This window comes from Pithys albifrons, chromosome 5 (genome assembly GCF_047495875.1).
Source record: "Pithys albifrons albifrons isolate INPA30051 chromosome 5, PitAlb_v1, whole genome shotgun sequence".
Lineage (NCBI taxonomy): Eukaryota > Metazoa > Chordata > Aves > Passeriformes > Thamnophilidae > Pithys > Pithys albifrons.
In genome coordinates this window covers 21,427,269-21,446,683 of record NC_092462.1, presented here as the reverse complement: position 1 = coordinate 21,446,683, position 19,415 = coordinate 21,427,269, and the positions used below count along the sequence as shown (strand labels likewise).

General features: G+C 38.9%; 1 protein-coding gene across 2 annotated transcripts in view; it reads right to left on the bottom strand.

Annotated features, from left to right (window-relative positions):
• GRID2 (glutamate ionotropic receptor delta type subunit 2) overlaps positions 1-19,415 on the bottom strand; it is a 712,351-nt gene that overhangs the window by 91,928 nt on the left and 601,008 nt on the right. For both annotated transcript variants that reach the window (XM_071555860.1, XM_071555861.1), the window contains exon 13: positions 14,284-14,479. In XM_071555860.1, the coding sequence (XP_071411961.1) occupies positions 14,284-14,479 (196 nt within the window). The remainder of the gene's footprint in view (positions 1-14,283; positions 14,480-19,415) is intronic.

Sequence of the window (19,415 nt, the reverse complement as noted above, 5' to 3'; positions counted from 1 at the left end):
ATATAATGTTATGTAAAATAATTCTTGCCATCATGAGATTTTTCCCTTCATGTAATTCTGTTCACGAGGTCTGGAACAGTCAAGTCAGCTTTCAGATTGGTGGATGGAAATACAAACTGAGCCAAAGCCCACCAATGTCTGTTTTCAATGGCTGATGTAGGGAGAAATGACCTTTGGAAATATAAGAAAGGTTGTGATAGATATGAGGCAGGGAAAGCCTTTGATGAGATGTTTCAGGAAAGTGGAGAAGCCAGCTGATGCGAGGCCAAATTGGGCAATTCAAGACTGCGAAAAAGAGGACACTGGTTTGGGAGTTGAGAGGTGCAGCAAGAAGGGTAGCAAAATTCATCAAAGAATTTATGTGACAGTTAAATGGTTGGCTGATTCTTCCACTCCACACTATAAAGTCTGATAATGTGAGGAGACTCTCAACACTGCACATGAGAGGACATACTCAAAAGTACAATTCTCTAAATCAAGATCACTATTGGCATTTATGGAAAGACAAAATAATACCCTGAGTATTTTCCACAACTGTTGTATTCACAAACATATGTTAAATAATTAGCCAGACTTCTGGTATGAGCTCTGGGTTTGCCTACTTTCTTTTCTGAAATCTCATATTGTTCTGCTCTCTTTGTTGTGTTCCATCTGCTGCTCACTTTGTTAAATCTAAAATGATTTAATGATTGCTCTAATCAAGAATAAGATACTGTTTAAAGAAAACCACTCCTTCAGTTTTCAGCACAACCATAGCATAATCAAAGATGTTCAATTTAATAATAGCATAATCTGAAGGATTGACAGCACTTTGTAAACATTCATTAACTCATGCTCATATATACCTTTTGTGAGAATACATTCCTGCCCTTGCTGGTTACAACTGCCTGATGTGCACCTATGTGTTGCCTCCTGACTATAACATGAGACACAACATTTGGACTCCAAGAGAGCAAGTAAGCAAGTAGTTGTGTAGGACTTAGCTGGCAGTGTGTGTCAAACCATGACAGTATTACAAAGAAATCCTGCTCTGAGGTCAGAGCGATAAAACAACATAATCTTCTGCTCTTTGATTGATGCTGTGACCAGAATCCCTTGGCTTTTATAATACTGCTGCTTATCTACTGGTTTTTCATTACAGATGCATTGTATTTGCTGCCCATCTTGATACAGCCCCTGGGATGGATATCTCCCCCTCTCTTACATTCAGCAGGGAATGGGGTCTGTTTTATTTGATTAAAGAGCCGTTCTGCAAACAGCCATAAACACCAATCAGCCCCCATACAGCGGGAAAGCTTTAGAGCTGGGAATGGTAAACAACTCTCTCCTGCCATTGTAATTCAGGAAGGGAGTCATGCAGCCTATCTAGAGTGGGTATTTTATGCAAAAAAAAAAAAAAAAGAAAATCGACGAATGAAATGTGATTATAGCCTCGCTAAAATGCTTCTTAAAATACTTCACGTGGCACTTTAATCCTCTCCTCCCATAGCTTGGCTATTGAGAAGACACTCATTTATTGTAGTCACATTTTCAAATGAGACAACTCTGCCACCTAATTCAAATGCAAAGAGACATAAACTGCTTGATAGCCATTTAAGTATAGAGAGTAAATGGTGGAAAAAACCCTAATTATAATTACCTAAGGAAAGATTCTGCTTATTTAACAGAAAAATTTTAGCTTTATTTTTAGTTGACACGCTTTAAGAAAGTCTGTTTGCCTACCTGGCACGCCTTCCTCAAATGCTATTCTGTTACCTCTAAGTTATCTGGAAAATTCACTCCATCTACACTTCTTTCCAAAGAAAGTGCTGAGAAAGCATCTTCTCAGTTGCTTGAATCAGGTCAGAAAAAGACAGTAGCAGGAGGTTTTGTAATGTATGGCATAGAAAACCCACAATTTTTTGTTTGTCTTTCTAAGGATTTTGCTGTGTATGAAAGGTGCCAGAGAATGAAAGGTCTTTTTTCAGTTTAATTTGTCACTGCCTATATAAATACACCATTGACAGATGCCAGTCTTGCAGGTTTGACTAGCAGGAGGGGAAAATCTGTTTTTCTACATCCATCTGATCCTCTCTTATACTTAGCAGGGACTGCCACTTTGATGACTATAACCATGCAATACCTGCAGGAGCTGCAACTACCATTTAGGTAATGTTTAGAAAAGCTTCCCTCCACACCCACAAAGGAGCTCAGAGAGATGACAGCCTGGACAGGCTTCTCCCTGGTCCATATGCATGGCCACAACGGTCTCGTAAAGTCTCATGTTAGTTCAAAACAGTCCTCTCCTTCACAGCTCTGCACAGATGTTAGGAAGAAACTTGTATGAAACTTCAGACTGAATGGGATTTTACCCCCCCCTGAAATATTTAGTGGGAGTTAAAGAGGTGTGTTCTGGAGGAGGTAAGTGAATAAGGCTAGAAGGGCAAAGCACCCACAGGAAACTCTGAACACAGTCATGACACCAGACTTTAGAGCAGCCTGACAACCTCTGCACTGGAGACTTTCTGCTTACTGTAATTATCCTTTAAAGGAATAACCTTCTACATCGTAATCTTAGGTTTTTGTTGGCATCAGTATCAGTTAAGCCCACAAAAATTTACTGTAAGTTCTGACATACCTCTGAGTCGGACAGCAATTACTTTTGTGTAACAACTAAGCAGTTTGAACTGCCTGATCTGGTACTTCAAAGTGGTTGTCTTCCTCCTCTCTCTCTCTCTCCCCCTCTCTCTCTTCCCCTCTTAAACACCACATAAACTTCTTTTTTTCACATAACACTTTGAATAAGCTAACAAGTGGAATTGATTGGAATAAATCAATAAAATTATATATTCCAAAAAATGCCAAAAAGCAGCCAGCAGCAAAAGTTGCCCAGTCTCTAGTCTCATGGACCAGGTATTTTCAGATAAGACACTGGAGATCTCTTTACAACATATACTTGCATTTAATTCCACATAGGTATTTAGAAACACAGATCTGGAGTGTGTAAAACCACCACCATTTTGTGGAAGAATAGGTAAAATTTTAGGTTCCTATTTTGTATCTGAAAAATTAGCCTTTTCTGTGTTTTATTTCTCTACATGATGTCTTAAACTGCACTGGACTTCCTCCTCTCCCCTGTTTTGAGACTTTAAAGGCAATCACCTGTTTTAATTAACTTTTCTGATACTAAGAGGTTTGACACTTGTATATGTTAGAGACTAGAAAGGTTGATTTTCCCAAGTATTCTGCTAGTGCTTTTTAGTTTGCGGTTTAATTTTCCTGCACAATTCTTATTACTTCACTATCATTTAACTGCCTACCAATATGTTAATTAATTTATTGACTATTTAAGGATGATATTCTAAAAATTTGCTATCCAAGCTTGATCTGTGAGTTACCTTTCTCTTCTATGTCTCCCTCTGTAAGACTATTAGAATGAAAAACCTGTGAATCATTCCAGCATGAACTATTAAATGTCTTGTAGTTGACACTTGCTACAGATTTACTCACTGCAATGGCATTTGCCAGTCTCTGGAACAGACACTGCTTATTTGTTTAGTAACAAGTTATTTAACAGAAATTATCTAAATCTATCAAAACTATTTTACAAACAATTGCTATAGCAGCTCCAAAAACATGAAACCTCTGTTACCTCTTAGCACTCTGTCCTGATTTTAGACTTGCAGCCTTATAGCCAAATTTGTGCTTCAGGGCTGGAACATAGAGCGCATTTTATAAATCCCTTTCTCATTATTCTTATACATGTATTTTTTTTCTCTTGCATATATCCTTTATATAACCTTACATTAATTCCATAATTTGCATTTGTTAATGCATCACAATGTATTTGGGTATTATTAAAATATGTTAATCCACAAAAATGATAGCTGGAAACACTTCAGCAAGAAAGTGAATACATTGCCAAGTTCTATGCCTGGAGCAAGAGTGTGCTCTCCTGTCTCCATCTATTGATCATTAGACAGAGTCTGCACTTCCTCTCATCTGTGTGTGATACCTGCCCTGAGCAGCACAACACACTATGAGCCTGTAACTGGGCTTCAAAGTGACAGTCAGAGTTTCTGGAACTCTTCATCTGACTTTAAATGGAAAGCAGCAGAATTGTTGAACAAATAAACAGTGAAACAATGTAAGATGGAGGTAACAAATGGGATGTGGAAACATGTAGAGAGGTGAAGGGTGGAAAGAAGAAAGGATCTGAGAGTGGGAAAAAGCTGGAGTAGCTGTTATCGAAGCAGAAGGGACAGAGGGTCAAAAAGCATAAACATGAAAAAGTAAGAGGGAGGAAACAAAGTGAAGTGAGAATTCAGAACAAGCAGACGTTGCTCGAGCTGTGTAGGAGTCTGTGTAGTCCCCAGACACTCTCAGAAGGGTGGTGTTATTAATCTTCATGAACCTGGAAATGTTACAGAACCTTTGTAGAAAAAGCATGAAGTTAATGGAGATATAATGGAGAAACAAGAACTCACAGGACCAGAATACCAGATGCCTAATACCTTTTATGTCCCCTGTAGCCAAACAAGAGCGCTCCAAATGTCAAGCTACTCTTCTCTGTCAGGCATTTTATAAAGTTTTTCTTTCTTAGGATAATGAGAATGCAAAATGAGGTATCAGAGCATGGACATGTCTCTCTGCCATGGAAAGGGGCATGAGCCACAGAAAGAGCACAGTGAGAGAGCTGTGACTTAATACTGCCTTTGCATGAGTGAGTTAAAAAAAGCAGCGGGATGACAGGAGAAGACCTAATAGAAATTTCTATTTCTCTCTGAAGCAGCAATATTTGACAGACCTTTTGTACTGATACTTTTTAAAAAGGGATATGGAACTAGATTTGGGCAAAAAAGAAAATGTGTGGTTGTTAAACCACACAGATTCTTTTGTCATCCTCCCATAGGAAAATGGCTACAAGAAGTGACCTGAAGAAGTAAAGGAATTACTTCAAGTAGGACATCTTACTCCTCCCAAGCTTTGCGTCCCTTTAAGTTGCGCAGATACGGCCCATATCAGATGTGACTAGACTAGGGAAGCATATACATGACAGGTTGTAACGTCCCTCAGGAGTGTCTCTCGTTTAAGAAAGAACACTACTTGCAAATCCAAAGGGTATTCTCTCCACAAGCTGCTGATATACAAGAGGACATTCGCTGATCTGGTAGCATCTCAGCTCAGCATGATCATCCCTCTGCAGTTTTTGGTCTGCTGGCCATAGTCTTTTTTTCCAAGGCAATACCATAGATGGAAGAGCCTAGGAAGGTAGTATGTACAATTTTAGCAACTGCACTAGAAGCAGATTTATGATTTGGAAAAAGTAGCAAGTTTTTATTACCTAGCAAAAATTTCCTTGACTTGCCTTTTTATTATATGTATATATATATCCAACAGGTTTTTACTGTAAGATGCCACACCAGGACCAACACCACTGTAGCATCAGTGCCCAAATGACAGCTGACACCTTACAAAACTGGACCCTCACTATCTTTCTGCCCCAGAGAAGCATCTCCCAAAACCTTCCTGGCCCCTGCAGCTGATGGACAAAGGGGAAACATAATTTGGTTTTGGTTTTGAGAGAGCAACATGCAGCAGAAATTCCATTTTGCTACAAATATATCCATAAAGACATTTCCAGTTTTTTACTCTTTACTAAATTCTGTGTTTTTCTCATGAGATGGTCTGTAACAGCACCCATGAGACCTGTTTCTCTTTTAAACCTCTCCTGTGCTAATATATAATAAATGCACTCATCACCTAGTAAATACTCTAAATACTCATAAATCCTTTGGGTTTTTTTTTTAGAATATGACAACAGCATTGCTCTGTTAGAGCCAAATATGCACAAACTAAGCTACTCATTTGTAGGGGTGGGTTCAGCACCCTTTTCTGTTTATACAATCCTTTCTAGAAGATGCTTCCCCAATACTGAGTGTGACCAGCTGAGAAATATTCAGCAACAAATAATACTAGCAAAACCTTTCCTTTAAGCATTATCCTGACATGCTCACGGCTCAGCTTTTACAACCACTGACTGAAAATGCACACTTTTTCTTAAATTACTGCCTAATTGTCAATTTTCTTACTCCCTGTTGCCTTCCAAAATTTTTTATCTGCTAAAAATCCCAGCGTCAGGACAGAGCTCAGAATTTCTACAATTAATCACTTAGCAGTACAAATGAAAGCAGCATTCATGCTGTTTAGTTATTCAGAAATTTAAAGTCTCATATATAATGCTTGGGATTGTGGTATTCCGATGATAGGGCTGTGGAAACAAATGGGGATGCATACTGGTCTGGCAGCAACTCCCAAAGTACTCACTGCCAGAAAAATGCACAAAGAAGACATAAGGGGGTGAAACTATGCATTGCCAACTACAAAGCCCTCATACACGTAGTCACACAGTTACTCTGCATGTTGTGGTCTAGGTACACTTGCCATCACAGTGTAGTGTTGTGTTCCTACCTATCAGAAATAGCCAAAGTCCTCTAGAAATTAAAACAAAACAAAACAAAAAAAGAAACAAAAAACAACAAAAAAACCTCCCCCCCCCCAAAAAAAAAAAAAAGAGGAAAAAAAGGAATTAAAGGAAACTCTTATTTTTTTCTCTCTACAGTTAGGGACTGCTGCTAGCTAGGGGTTACTAAATACAAAACTAATTCTACTTTTTGTGTATGCCTAAGGATACCTCAGACCAAATGCCTGGCAAGGCACCATGTGCCATATAGTGGCAGCTACCCACACACAGAGCTGGTCTCCTACCATCAGGACAGGGATGCATTCCAGATGTTTCTCTGGTGACTCCATCCTAATTAGTCCAGTTCTATAGAAGAGAAACGTTAAGTGAAATCTCCACTTGAAAAGGAATCAGTTTTCCACTCTGGACTGTTTTGCCCTATAAAAAGATGACTACAGGATTAGACACAGGCTAAGGTGTGAAGTATTTAGCTTTGTATTTGGCCATCAGGATGAAAGATTGAGACCCCCTGGGTGGGGACCACCTCCCCCATCCCATGCTCACTCCTCAAAGGCCTATCAGCTATCTTTTCTACAGCTGAAAAGTCGGGACTCAGCTCTCTGCAAAATGCAGTTTTACAGGATTGAAGGAAAATTAGTTCCTCAGAGTATATTTTGCTATTTCTTATTTTTATTGCCATTTCTAGTCATGGAATATGATCTTAGTTTGGTAGGTACTGTACAAAATAAGCCACCAAGAAAAATAGGTACCCAGCTTAGGGCACTCCTGACCACTGTCTAGAGAAGCAAATTATCTGTCTACAACAGCTAGGAAGGAAACTTGGGCACCTAAATTAGGCACCTTAAGTTACATGTGATGGGGGCCATTGACAGATCTAGGTGAAGGAAGGTTTTAAGAGAGATTTACCTTTGAAATGAAAACAGAATGTGTCTGTGGGGAGAGCCCTAAACAACCAAGTTTTCAAGCAAACAAACATTGAAAAAAAGGCAAAAAATTGCAAGATTACAAAACTGTCTCTGAGATTAATACAATGATGTTAACCAGAGAGAGAATTCAAAAGAAATGGGTAGCTGGAACTATTGACGCTGGAGAAATTGAGAGATAGTAAGGACTAATTGCTCAATAAATTCTTATTTCCCCCCTATGTTATCATATTGTATGAGACTGTTTAGAACTTTAGTTCCCATGCTCATCTTTTGAAGTTAGGCTGTAGCTGTCCTTTGAGGATGAGGGCTGAAAAGTCAGACACAGAGAGGTAGTTTTTTGAGAAATACTCTTCATCTGATCAGGGTGGTGTTCATTAATTCAGTTCATTCTGGGGTTTAGTAGTTCTTAGGTTTCTCTCACATCACATCTATGCTAGTATTTAGATGACTATGGTGTGAGTTCCTCTATCCTCTCTGATTTGGCAGTTATAAAATAAACCAAAGGAAGGGAAAGAGCATAAAGAAACAACAAAACAGCACTGCTCACCTGACGGGTAGTGATCATAGTACACCAGAGACCTAGTTGTCAAGGTTTTTGTTACTGTAATAACCAAGGTGAGCGTTAGGGAGCTTGAGGAAAAGACAAGACTACTGTCTTGAGGGAAAATATACCTCACAGAAGAGTCCTTCGAGAAAGCATAAAGATGTTGCTTGAAAAAGGAGTTGTACTGGAAGCCTCATACAAGTGATTTCCAATTCAGAAATGAGAAAATGAGAAAAATACAGGGAGAGTCAGAATCTACCATGAAAAGCCTTGAAGGTCAAGACAATTTTTTTTTTAATCCAGGAGCATTTTCAATGGAACTAAATGCAGAAAGAGTGCTTTATAGAGGCACCAGAAAATAACTCTACTGAACTAGTGGACTGGAGGTTGTATGGTAAGCAACAGATGTGTTATGGAAACTAAACTGGCAAAACTCAAATAGATACACTAGCAACAGAAAGCCATAGGAAGGAAAAATAACATGATGAAGTCAGCTACTGTAGGTTTCAAGTTGGACTAAGTTACTGGTCAGACATGAACAGACAGCAGAGCAAAACACAGAAATGTTATTTCAGATGAAAGAAGCTCAGTTCAGTTTAACAGAAGCAAAACTACAAGTTGTCTCGGTGAAGCCAATTTATTTTTTTTTTTATTTAAGAGTAGTCAGGGATAAGCTACAGACAGAAAAAAACATGGTCTTGGATGTAGGGTGGCCCACAACAATTTCAAAACAGGTCTGGAAAATTCTCCAAAAGAATAGAGAAATAAAAGAGAGAGCAAGCAAAGACAGTCATGGAAGGTAGAATGGCACAGCACCACAGCAGGACATCAGTCAGTGACATGTGTTACAGTGACTGGCAGGCATATGCAGACTGACCTTTGAACAGAAGTCATGAGTAACTTGGATGGCATTTCAGTGAGAGCAAAAAGGGTGAGGTACATTCAGGAGCATGTCAGATGAAACAGGAGAAGATGAACTCAGATAAACTTCTCAGAAAACTTTGGAGACAAAGGGAATACAGCCACAGTTGCCAGATAAACACATGTCCATGTAAATCCATTTCTTGATATATACGCTGACTCAAATTTTGACTTACATATTCCTTTGAACAAAGCCCAGCTCTGCAGAAAATAACTTTTACAGGTGTTTTGCTCAAGATAAAACCCATGAAAACTCTCCTGAAAGTCAAAGTTAGATCAGACTTTAATATAAGCTCAGGAGCATTGGTGAGGGAGATCAAGCCTTTTTTTAAACCTACTTTGAATTCTGAGAAAATGAGGCAGAAGGAAAACAGTTTTACATTTCATTTTTAAAGCTATGCACAGGATTTTCTTTGTGCTCTGTTAACTGTCACAGACCAGTTATTATACTTCCAAAACACACTGACCTCCCCAGCTAACCCAGATAAGTATTAGCCTTTTGATAATGCCTGAAAGTAACACCACACTGCATTTGTAGTGCTTTCTGGTCAGGATTCTAATTGCTTCACAATGCCATAAGTCTTTTTAAGCCCCTTATATGGAAGCAAAGATATACAGGATTACAGGAAAGAAAAATAAATAGCCAGACCACACATGATAACACAAAGTGAGGGAAGTAGGTGCACCTGGTACCCCAGGCACCTGTCAGCTCCAAGTCATGGACTGTGCAGGAGACAGTAACTGCAAAACAGATGAATCGCACCTTCAGCTGTGGGACTGAACACATCAAGGTCTTAAGGGTGGTTGTGAACCTCATTACTTGTAGAACCAACACAAAACATCTCAGCTGCCCAAGAAGCATCACCTCGAGGGGCACAGGGTGAATCAGGGAACCAGTGACTGGGCTGATAATTAGCTGTCTAATCAACAGCTGCATAATATAGCTGATCCTCTTGAGAGTTAAGATATACTGGAGTATTGTCCCAGCATTTTTATATTCTCTTCCTTTTTTAGTTTTTATCCCTTTCTTAACCAATGTCAAATTGCTGAATCATGGTACAGATACAATACCCCAAAACCCTGCCTTAGTTCTCTTTTTTTTGTCAGCATCTTTTCATTGGGCTACACCATGGTCAGAAATTTTCACAACATAGATTTATTGACTTCTATTAGCTAACTAGATATTTTGTGGTGCCATCAGTGTATATGCCACAAGAATGGCAATTCCAATGGCAATTTTGTGAGTATATCAGAAAAATTACTTAATTCAGGAGGTTTGTTTAACTCACCAAAATAAATCTTCATAACGTTGCTACTGCTGTAAACAAATTAAGAATATCCATGTTTAGTTTTTAATGATTTGTTTTACCACAGCATTGTAAATTGTTATTATCCCTTTCTTCCCTATACAAATAACCTTGGCAAAGCTTTGCTATTGTCTCTTCATAAGTAGTTTAAACAATATTTTTACTATTACAGTATTTTCAGAAGGGTAAAAGTGCCATCTCCAGTGTCCAGGGAAAACAAAGGGCCTCAGCAGTTGCTAGCATGTTTCCACTGCCCGTGCAAGTAGGATCACAAGAAAATCCAAATCTCAAGGCCAAATTCCTTTTGATACTACTCTGCGCAGGTTGAAAAGGAAATACTATGAGCCTACAAAGAGTTTCTCTTAATGCATCACCCATAAAGATTATTTCACCTGACAGTCATTCACAAGTTTTCTACCAGCTAAATATTTTGCAGATAGATTTAAATAGGCAGAGGTTTCAAACGCATTTGGATTCTGCCTGGGAAAGGAATTTTCCACTCTGTACTACTAAGAAAAATGGAGATGCTGTAGGCTATGGTATCATGTTCAGAGGAACAAGGTGGGTAGGATAGGGCATTAGGCACTATTATACTCCAGGGAAGAAAGAGCAGACAGGGGCACAATAGAAGCACTTCATTATAGTTTAAATGGGAATAGTTCCAAGGATAGGAAAGCCTGTGGTGCTTGTAAAGGATTAAACAGGGTAATGTGCTTTTTAAGAAGACATAAAGAGGTATGTAATGGGATATGTTTAAGCCTAAATGATTTTTCTTGGAGTCCTCAATGAATGTTTAAGCAGGCATGACTTAGGCCTCTGAAAATCCTCTCTGAATAAATAACTTCCTCAAAAATACAGTTTCCTTTGACTGAATGAGATGAATATTTCATAACCTATGCAAAAAAAAAAAGGAAAATCAATTTGAGACACACAAAACACCTAGGAATAATATAGAAAAAGGGAGGATAAAAGTCAGTATTCTCCAGAAAAATCAAAGTTTATATAAAAATACAGCTACCTCCCCATCCATTTTGATTTGACAGTGTTGGAAGATAAACAATTGAGTGTTTCCCTACCTTAAATTCCAACCTTCAATGGCTTTTTGCTGTCTTTTGAGAAAGGAGCAGACAACAAGTGGAAGTAAATATCTAAAGTGCACGTGCTTTTCAGACTGTCTCATTTGAGGTATCTAAAACTGCTCCCTCATCAGGGTAAATCTACCCAGGTGCTCTCTAACGAGACCTGATGGTACATAGAGCTGTTCACTGTTCAATATGGATGGAAGAGGAGTACACATGGTGATACATGTGCACCTGACTTATGAGAAGAACAGGACCAATAAATATCAAAACCTAAAAACTTACAATGGCACGATCTTCCCATTTTATTCTCTTGCCTGTCCTGCCCTCCTGCCAAGATAAGCAGACCAAAGCTTAGATTGCCTGATGTAAAGTGGGACTAGGCAATCATTGTCATTTGACTGTATTGTATTTTCACTCACAGGGGTGCCAGTCCCCATGAAGTCACTGGTACAGCAAGCATGCAGTCCTGCTGAGTGAGAGGGGGGATGCATTGAGTAAATCACTGGTTGATTCCTCTCCCCTTCCCCCTGTTTATATATACATTAGTATTAAACTGCTACTTTCCTCAAAATAAACTAATGCCAGCTCCACTGGAACTGTTGGAATAAAAGCAAGACAGAACTAAAGAACTTTTACACTTTAAGAGAAACTTTGAGGGAAGGATCTGCTGTGAGGGCTGCTTGTAAACACCAAGGATCTGCTGTGAGGGCTGCTTGTTAACCTTTGAGGTGGGGTAGCAGGGAGTATTGTTAATGATGAGCATGCCCACTGCACTCATAACATCCTTCCTGTACACCTCTATCCCATGGTGTCCCTCCCACCACAGGTCATTCATGGCCCTTACTCAGCTGAGTGTAAGTCCCTTTTCCTGTATCCATTTGGAAGCACTCAGTAAGTCTCTATTCTCTCACTTGGCACTCCAGGAACATGTGCTAAGGTAACAGCATGGCAGAGCCTGGACAAGTTGCTCTTTAGTCATGCTTTAGGAATGGTCAAAACAAACTGATACATAGAGGAAGACCTGTTGGATTAGCTTGTCCAGGGTTATATTCAGGTTAACAGCTCTGATGTGGCCAGTTAAATTCATTAAAGCGCCTAAAGAACATTATGAAGCACAGAAATAGGCCTAGGGGGCCCATGATTTCTTTCCTCTGCAATGTTTTCATTTTCTGAAGTGTGTTACAAAGATTATAATCTCTGTCTCTTATCAGCTATCTTTCAAAATACTAGTTTTCCTTGGCTAAGATTAGTTTTTAACATCACTTTCTTCATCCAGCTTTCTTCCTGAGCAGGCCAAATACGATCTCCCCAAAGCTTCTAGGTGAACAGCAGCTGGCAAGTAATCTTTTTCTGTGTCATTTCTTCCTGTAAGTTGAAGGAAGGAGGGGGAAGTGCACAAGAAGGTAAATGTGTATATTCATTAGAATCAGGCCTAAGACATCTGATTTTTTAAAACTGGAGGCTGGTTGCCTTGTTCACATGGCACAAGTTTTGGAACATCATCATTTGCAAATCCTTATTCCTGGGAAGCAGAAGCATGGGAAATTTAAGAACTTAGATATTTCTGGTTTTGTAGGTTTTAGGACAGCAAATGCTATATTTCCAGAAACAAGAAATCAAAGACTGCAATCTGGAATTATCTGCCATTTGTTTGGTTTTTAAGTCAGTGCAGTTGTGTTTGATGTACGCTGATTTTTGATTCTTCTGAAACCCTTTGTATAACTTGGGAAGGCAAACCAGAAGGAGGGCAGAGTTTATATATATATATATATACAGAAAAACCAAATCCTAGCTTTGTCAGACCCTTAGAAACTGAGCTAAAATATATTTTCTCAAAAAAAGCAATTTCCTCTAGCCAATAAATCTTTGGACCTTTTTTCCTTGCTCTTTCAGCTTATGACTTTATCTAAAGGGGTTTCAAAAGTGCAGTTCCCCAGGGCCTCTCTTGCCTCTTCTTTTATGCTGTTTAGTCCTTCAGAGAAGAAAATATGATCTTGGTTATCCACAGGTTGGATTGGTGATTTTACAGCTCCAAAGAACCTTTATTATTTTGTAGTTCTTTTATTATCAAGACATCACCAGTGATTTCATCATTTAACATACTCCTTTCTCTTGTTTGTATCCAGTGTGAAAACTTCAAAAAGTACAGGTTTTCCTGGCAAATGGCTTTTGGAGGAGACAAAAGTCAGAGTTCGTCTGGATTTTTAGAATTCTCTAAATCAAGCTTATAACAAGTAAGCACACAATTCATGGATATTGTCTCTAATCAATCTTTACATTTTGAAGTTTAAAATAAAGTCAACAAAATATGGTACTTCTTTGATTTGATTTAAAAGTCTGAATATAAAGATGCAATGGTAGGGAAAAAGTTTGTATACATTCATCAACACATATTCACTCATACTGAATCCTTTCATGGACTAGTGTTTCTATAAAATCTGTAGCTGTCAACCAAATATCTGGAGGGAAGTATGAATTCACAAATGTGCCCACAAAAATTGAGTCCTATATTTTTCCACTGCTAAGCCCACTACAGACAGTGGCTGTGATACTCTTCTTTAAAGACAGATCATCTTTTTTCTGCCTTCCTCTCTCAAAACAACCATGTTTCAGAACTGAGAGCCAAGATTTTCAGTGTTGAGTATTCAAAAATAAAATAATCGGTGACTTATATTCAAAGTTCTTTAAGCATTGTGCAGTACATTGTTGTATCTTCTGGGGTTCCAAGCCCTGAGTTCCAGGGATTCTATTCCCATTTTGCATCTTGACATCTTGCACTCATCTCCTATAAATACACCTATAAGTCCTTTTTGGGCAAACAGTCTAGATATTTACACTTTAAAATGTTGTTGAAAACAAACTACACAACTGAGAAGTCACAATCCTCTGCATTGATGCAAAGGGCTTACAGAAACTGGTATCAGGCATGATGATTATCTGCATGCAAATGCATTCCTTATAGTTAAAAGCAACAACTAAGTGCATGTGGCGTTACACAGGGCATGTCCAAGGGGAAGCAAAAATGTAAGCGTAGCAGTACCTTTTGAATGCCTGCGGTTGACTCCACAACGTTGTTCTCTGAGCCGTTGCTTCTGTTCATCATCCTCCACATCTGGGAATACATGCTGTCCCTCTCAAAAGGATTCATCCCTTTCACTCGGACGTGCTCATAGACTGCCGAGTCCAAGACGGTGCCATAAGGAATATCCGTCTGCCTTGAGAGATCCTGGAGAGACCTTAATGGTTGGTGAAGAAAAAAGATACAGGAGACTTGAAACCATTTAAGAGGAAGGAACTGCAGGCAAGCAAAGGGCAACACATAGAAGATAGCTGTCAAGACACCCTCTTTTGTTGTTATTTGTTTTTTTATTTTCCTTTTCTTTTTTTCTTAAAAGGTAAAGTGAGACTGAAAATTCGAGGTTTTTTTTTGATTTAAGACACAAAGAGGAATATGAAGGGAAAGGAAGGGGTGGAAAAAGTGAAAATGGATGAAAAGAGAAGAACAGAAGGAGTAAGAGGATCCTGTGAAATGCCAAGCTCCTTTTAGCAGGGGCAAAGGAGAGAAAGGAAACATTGCAGTCCCTCCAGCAGTATGCAGGAAGTTCAAGAGAAGCTGGGTAACAGCCTACAAGAGTACAGTGCAAACACATCCTGCTGCCGGGCAGCGTTAGCACTAGAACTCACCAAATCTGGCCCAAAGCACCTGAGCTGAGTATCTCTATGTGCTACTGCATTACATGGTGAATGGCAGTTTGTGGTAGTATTCCTGCACTGAACTGGGCATCCATTGCAGACGTCACATCTTATATTATTTTCATCAATAAGATTTGTGTTGTAGTTTCATGAACTGTTTTTTCATCACAGTTTGTGTTATTTAGTCCAATAAATTTGTTCTACTTTACATGTTACCTAGTTTAGACTTCTCTAAAGCATCCCAACTACAGTTTTTTCAACCCTGCTCTGGACTAAAACGATATATATTAGAATCCTTTAAAGTCTCCTTACCTCTTGACCTTTATTTTCCTGTCCTGCAGAATTGTCCTCCTGTACCTTTGATTCTTTAATGGCATTCATTAAAGTTTCAAAATAACTACTGCAATATGTCTCCTGCCTAAAACCCATTACAGCTTTCCCTGCACAAATTAACTGTGTATAAACTGCACAAATCTAGGAGATGACACGTAAGGACAAATCAAGGCCCCAAATGCTGTCTTAAAGAAAGCCATAGGAAATTGTAAAAACTCATTGCAGATACAGAAAGTGCAAAGATAAAGGTGGGAAGCTCATCAAATTCCAAATTGTGTTTCTGAAACATGTAAATATTGCGGCTAGTGAAAATGGCCTTACAGGTGGGGAAGAAGAGGAATTCTTAGGTGTTCTGGGGATGGCACTGAAGAAAACAATAATCAAATCTCAAAAGATATGTCTGCCTCTGAACAACTAGAAAGCAGGAAAAGAAAAAATCAATAGAGCTCAGTGGCAAGGGTTTATAGGTTAGCTAAGTAAAAAAGAAATCCTTTCAAATTCAGATATATGAGCTTAGAAAAACACTGAACAAGAGCTAAATTCTAATCAGATAATGTATAGCATTTATAAGGAAGGGATAAATTTAATTGTGAAGAGTAAATAACAAATGGTATTAAAACCCCCCATATCCTCTCCACTTTCTCCAACAAGGTTTCTCTTCAACAGGCATCCTGCAAAGAAACACTATATATATATATATGGAATCATAAAAAATGAGATGCCACATATAACATTTCCTGAAATCAAGTGTATTGGTGTTCTGCTAGAGGACCAACACATGCCTCTAGTGGACTAAGAGAGAAGGAGAATAACTAACATGGCTAATTTCTAATTGGAAAGTAAAAAAAAAAAAAAAAATTATCAAGTCCAGATTAACACCTATGAGTTCTGCAAGATTAAACATAAAATGGCTGAACTGTTAGCAAAAATGGGAAACCTTGCTACAGCTGTGAGTGAAAGCAGTAAATATTTTAAAAAGTAGCAGTCAGGGTAATTGTGAAAGTAAACTACTTATGTGATACATTTAAATCTAATAAATATACTGAAATAAGGATTGATACAATTTTAAAGATCAGTCCTGAAGTTTAGACACAGCCACCAGGTAGGTTTCTCTAGGAAAAGCAATTCAATCATCCATTACACTTTGAAATTACTAAAAAACCCCAGGAATTTAAAAAAGGCCTTCATCTCATCAAACAATATACAGATGGTGGAAGTATAGACAGTCTTCAAAGTAGGAATTTAGAAACACTTCCTGACAACTCTGGATAGCATTAGTAATACTCAGCCAGAGTGGATGCTCTCAAGAGATTTCAAGGGTAACAAGAACAGCTTTTGCAGAACTAAAAGCCTGAATGAGGAAAGTGTGAAGCTGACGATGGGAACAACAGACACAGCTAAAGCTGAGGTGCTCTATACCTGTGTTGCTTCACTCTTCCTCAATAAGGTCTCCCAGGTCTCTGTGACTAGAGGTAGAGTTCAAGGAGGCAATGAAAAACTAGCAGGAGGTGGTCAGGTAAATGCCAACCAAACAAGGCAGGGAGCGAATGAGATCACTAGACCCATAGAAGTCCACGGGACCTGCCTTTACTAATAACCTGGAGGAGATAAGCAAGGACTCTACTGTCAGGTTTGTAGATGACATGACATTGGGAGACCAGCTGACTGCTCAAGAACAGGCACTGTTCAGATGGACCTAGAAAGGCTGAAAGAATGGGCTGTGAAATTCAGCAAGGACAAATGCAAAATCCTGCCCCTGGGGATGAATAACTTCCTGCAACAACCCAGCTGAGGCATAGCTCTGCAGAAAAGCATCTTTGTAGGCAGTGGTGGGCCTTGGTGAGAGCTTCTTTCTATTTTACCATTAGGCAAAGTGTTGTTTAGAAGTAGATGTATTACTGTAGTGTTGACTGTCTACCTGTCAAAAGCATCACTGATGAAAAGCACTAGATAAATACAATATGCTATATTCCTCCATTCTGTGTTACTGCCATTACCCTCCTCTATCTGGCAGTGCTCAGCAGTGCAATGAACTGTCACTGGATGCACATTGTAATGTCCTGTGATTGTTGTGTTATTTGTCTGAATAGGAAAGTGCACATAAAGTATTTATTGAGTCTCCAATTTCCAGTGACAACACCTAGCAAAACTGCAATCATTACTTTACAAGACTGTATAGCCATATAATTTCTAGTATAACAAGCAACAAAGCTTTTTTGGGCTATATTATTGCTAAGTGGTATATAATTGAAATGTGTAGCTGCTGCCACAAATCAGTATGGTTACAAACAGCACACAAGAAAACCAGTTTCTCTGGATATCTTCTGGGTAAAAAAGCCACTTTGCTATTTTCAGAAAGGCAAAGTGGCACAAGACACGAGCTGTCAGTTTTGAAGTGTACTAAAGTCAGGTGTGGGAAATGTATTGCAAGCAGGCTGAGAAGCAAGCAAGATGCTATCACACACAAAGGCACCACCAGCAGGGAAATAACAAGGAGAAGAATTATGTCATGCCTTCAGGAAGGCATGTTGTAGTTGCCAAGTCTGGTATTAACCACAGTCTGCAGTTCCTCACTGTTAGATGTGCTATCCTAAAACACAGGATGCCTCTGAGCTGCCCTTCTCTGCATCTTTTCACAGTTGCAGGTGATGGTCCATGCTGAGAAAATAAAGGCAGTAGGACAAAAGCAAGACAAGTATACGGATGTGCTAAAGTCTGTTGTTGGCAGTAAACCCCAAGATTTTGTTCACCTGAACATACACTGAGGAGTGAGAAAGAAGTTTCAGAACCTTTGAGATGTATATGTGTATATTCTGCTGCATAGGCAAGCTGCAAACCCAGTAAAGATCCATCACATCAGTGGCTCCCTCCCCTCACACAAACATGTAAAATGGGATCATAATATATATGACCTCCTTCAGAAGCTGTGTTTTTTATAACCTGAAACTCTTCAGACTCCTGGTGTGACATTCAGAACCTAGAATCTGTGGCACAGCAAAACAAAGAGAAATGACAAATTTTGACAGAACTAATAAAATTATTAAACCACTGAGGTTCCTTTGCAGAAGAAAGAACTTTTATAACTACTTTGCCTCCAGCCTGGTTTATAGGTTACACATTGTTTGGTGTACCTCTGTTCCTGGATTAAACAATTCATTCTTTTTTTCAGACAAATACATTTAGTGAATACATAAATTCTCAGCCTCACTATGTCACCCAGTGTCACCACACAGCTGCCACACCAGATCTCAAAATAAGCAAAAAACATTTGTCAAGCTGATTCATTCCTAGAGGGTATCCTTTGATACCCTAAATTCTGATACCATTACCCACACTGGAATTTTATTTTGTGATAGTTCTCAACTGAGCTATCTGCAAAGCAAAGTATACATCTAGCATGAGTAAGCAAAATATAATCCCACATTTTAAAAGTTGTATCTCCTTGAATTTCTAATTTTGAAGCAATAAGGTGGCAGACACTGATCTCTGTGGTGACCAGCGATAGGACTTCTGGGAATGGCCTGAAGTTGTGCCAGGAGAGGTTTAGGCTGAATACTAGGAAAAGGTTCTTCACCAGAGCATGGGAGGGCACTTGAAAAGGCTCCCCAGGGCAGTGGTCACAGCACCAAGCCTGACAGAGTTCAATGAGTGCTTGGACAGTGCTCTCAGGTGAATGGTGTGACTCTTTGGGAGGGTCCTGTGCAGGGCTAAGAGTTGGACCTGATGATCCTTGTGGGTCCCTTCCAACTCAGCATAAGCTGTGATTGATTCTGTGAATGGTGAAAAATTTTCAAAAATATAAAAAAGCAGATATAGTTGAAAAAATGGTTATAAAAAAAGATACCTTTAACTGAGTTTGTATAAAAACAAATTCTACTTCTAGGGAAGTGGCCATGCAGTCAGGTCATAGTTCAGCTTATTTGTAGCTATCACTCATGCAGCATTGTGGGAAAAAATGTTATGTGTGATCTTTATAGTAAGTATATCACAGTATCAATAGTATCCAAATTAACTAGGCTAATAGGGCTATTCTGAGGAATGGAGTCATTTGAGGATGAATTTTAAACAGAAATATCTGTTTTCCAGCATTTTTTGATCTTGTTTAGCATTCTGCACTTTAAATGGGCAGCAGTTGTCAGGTCAGTT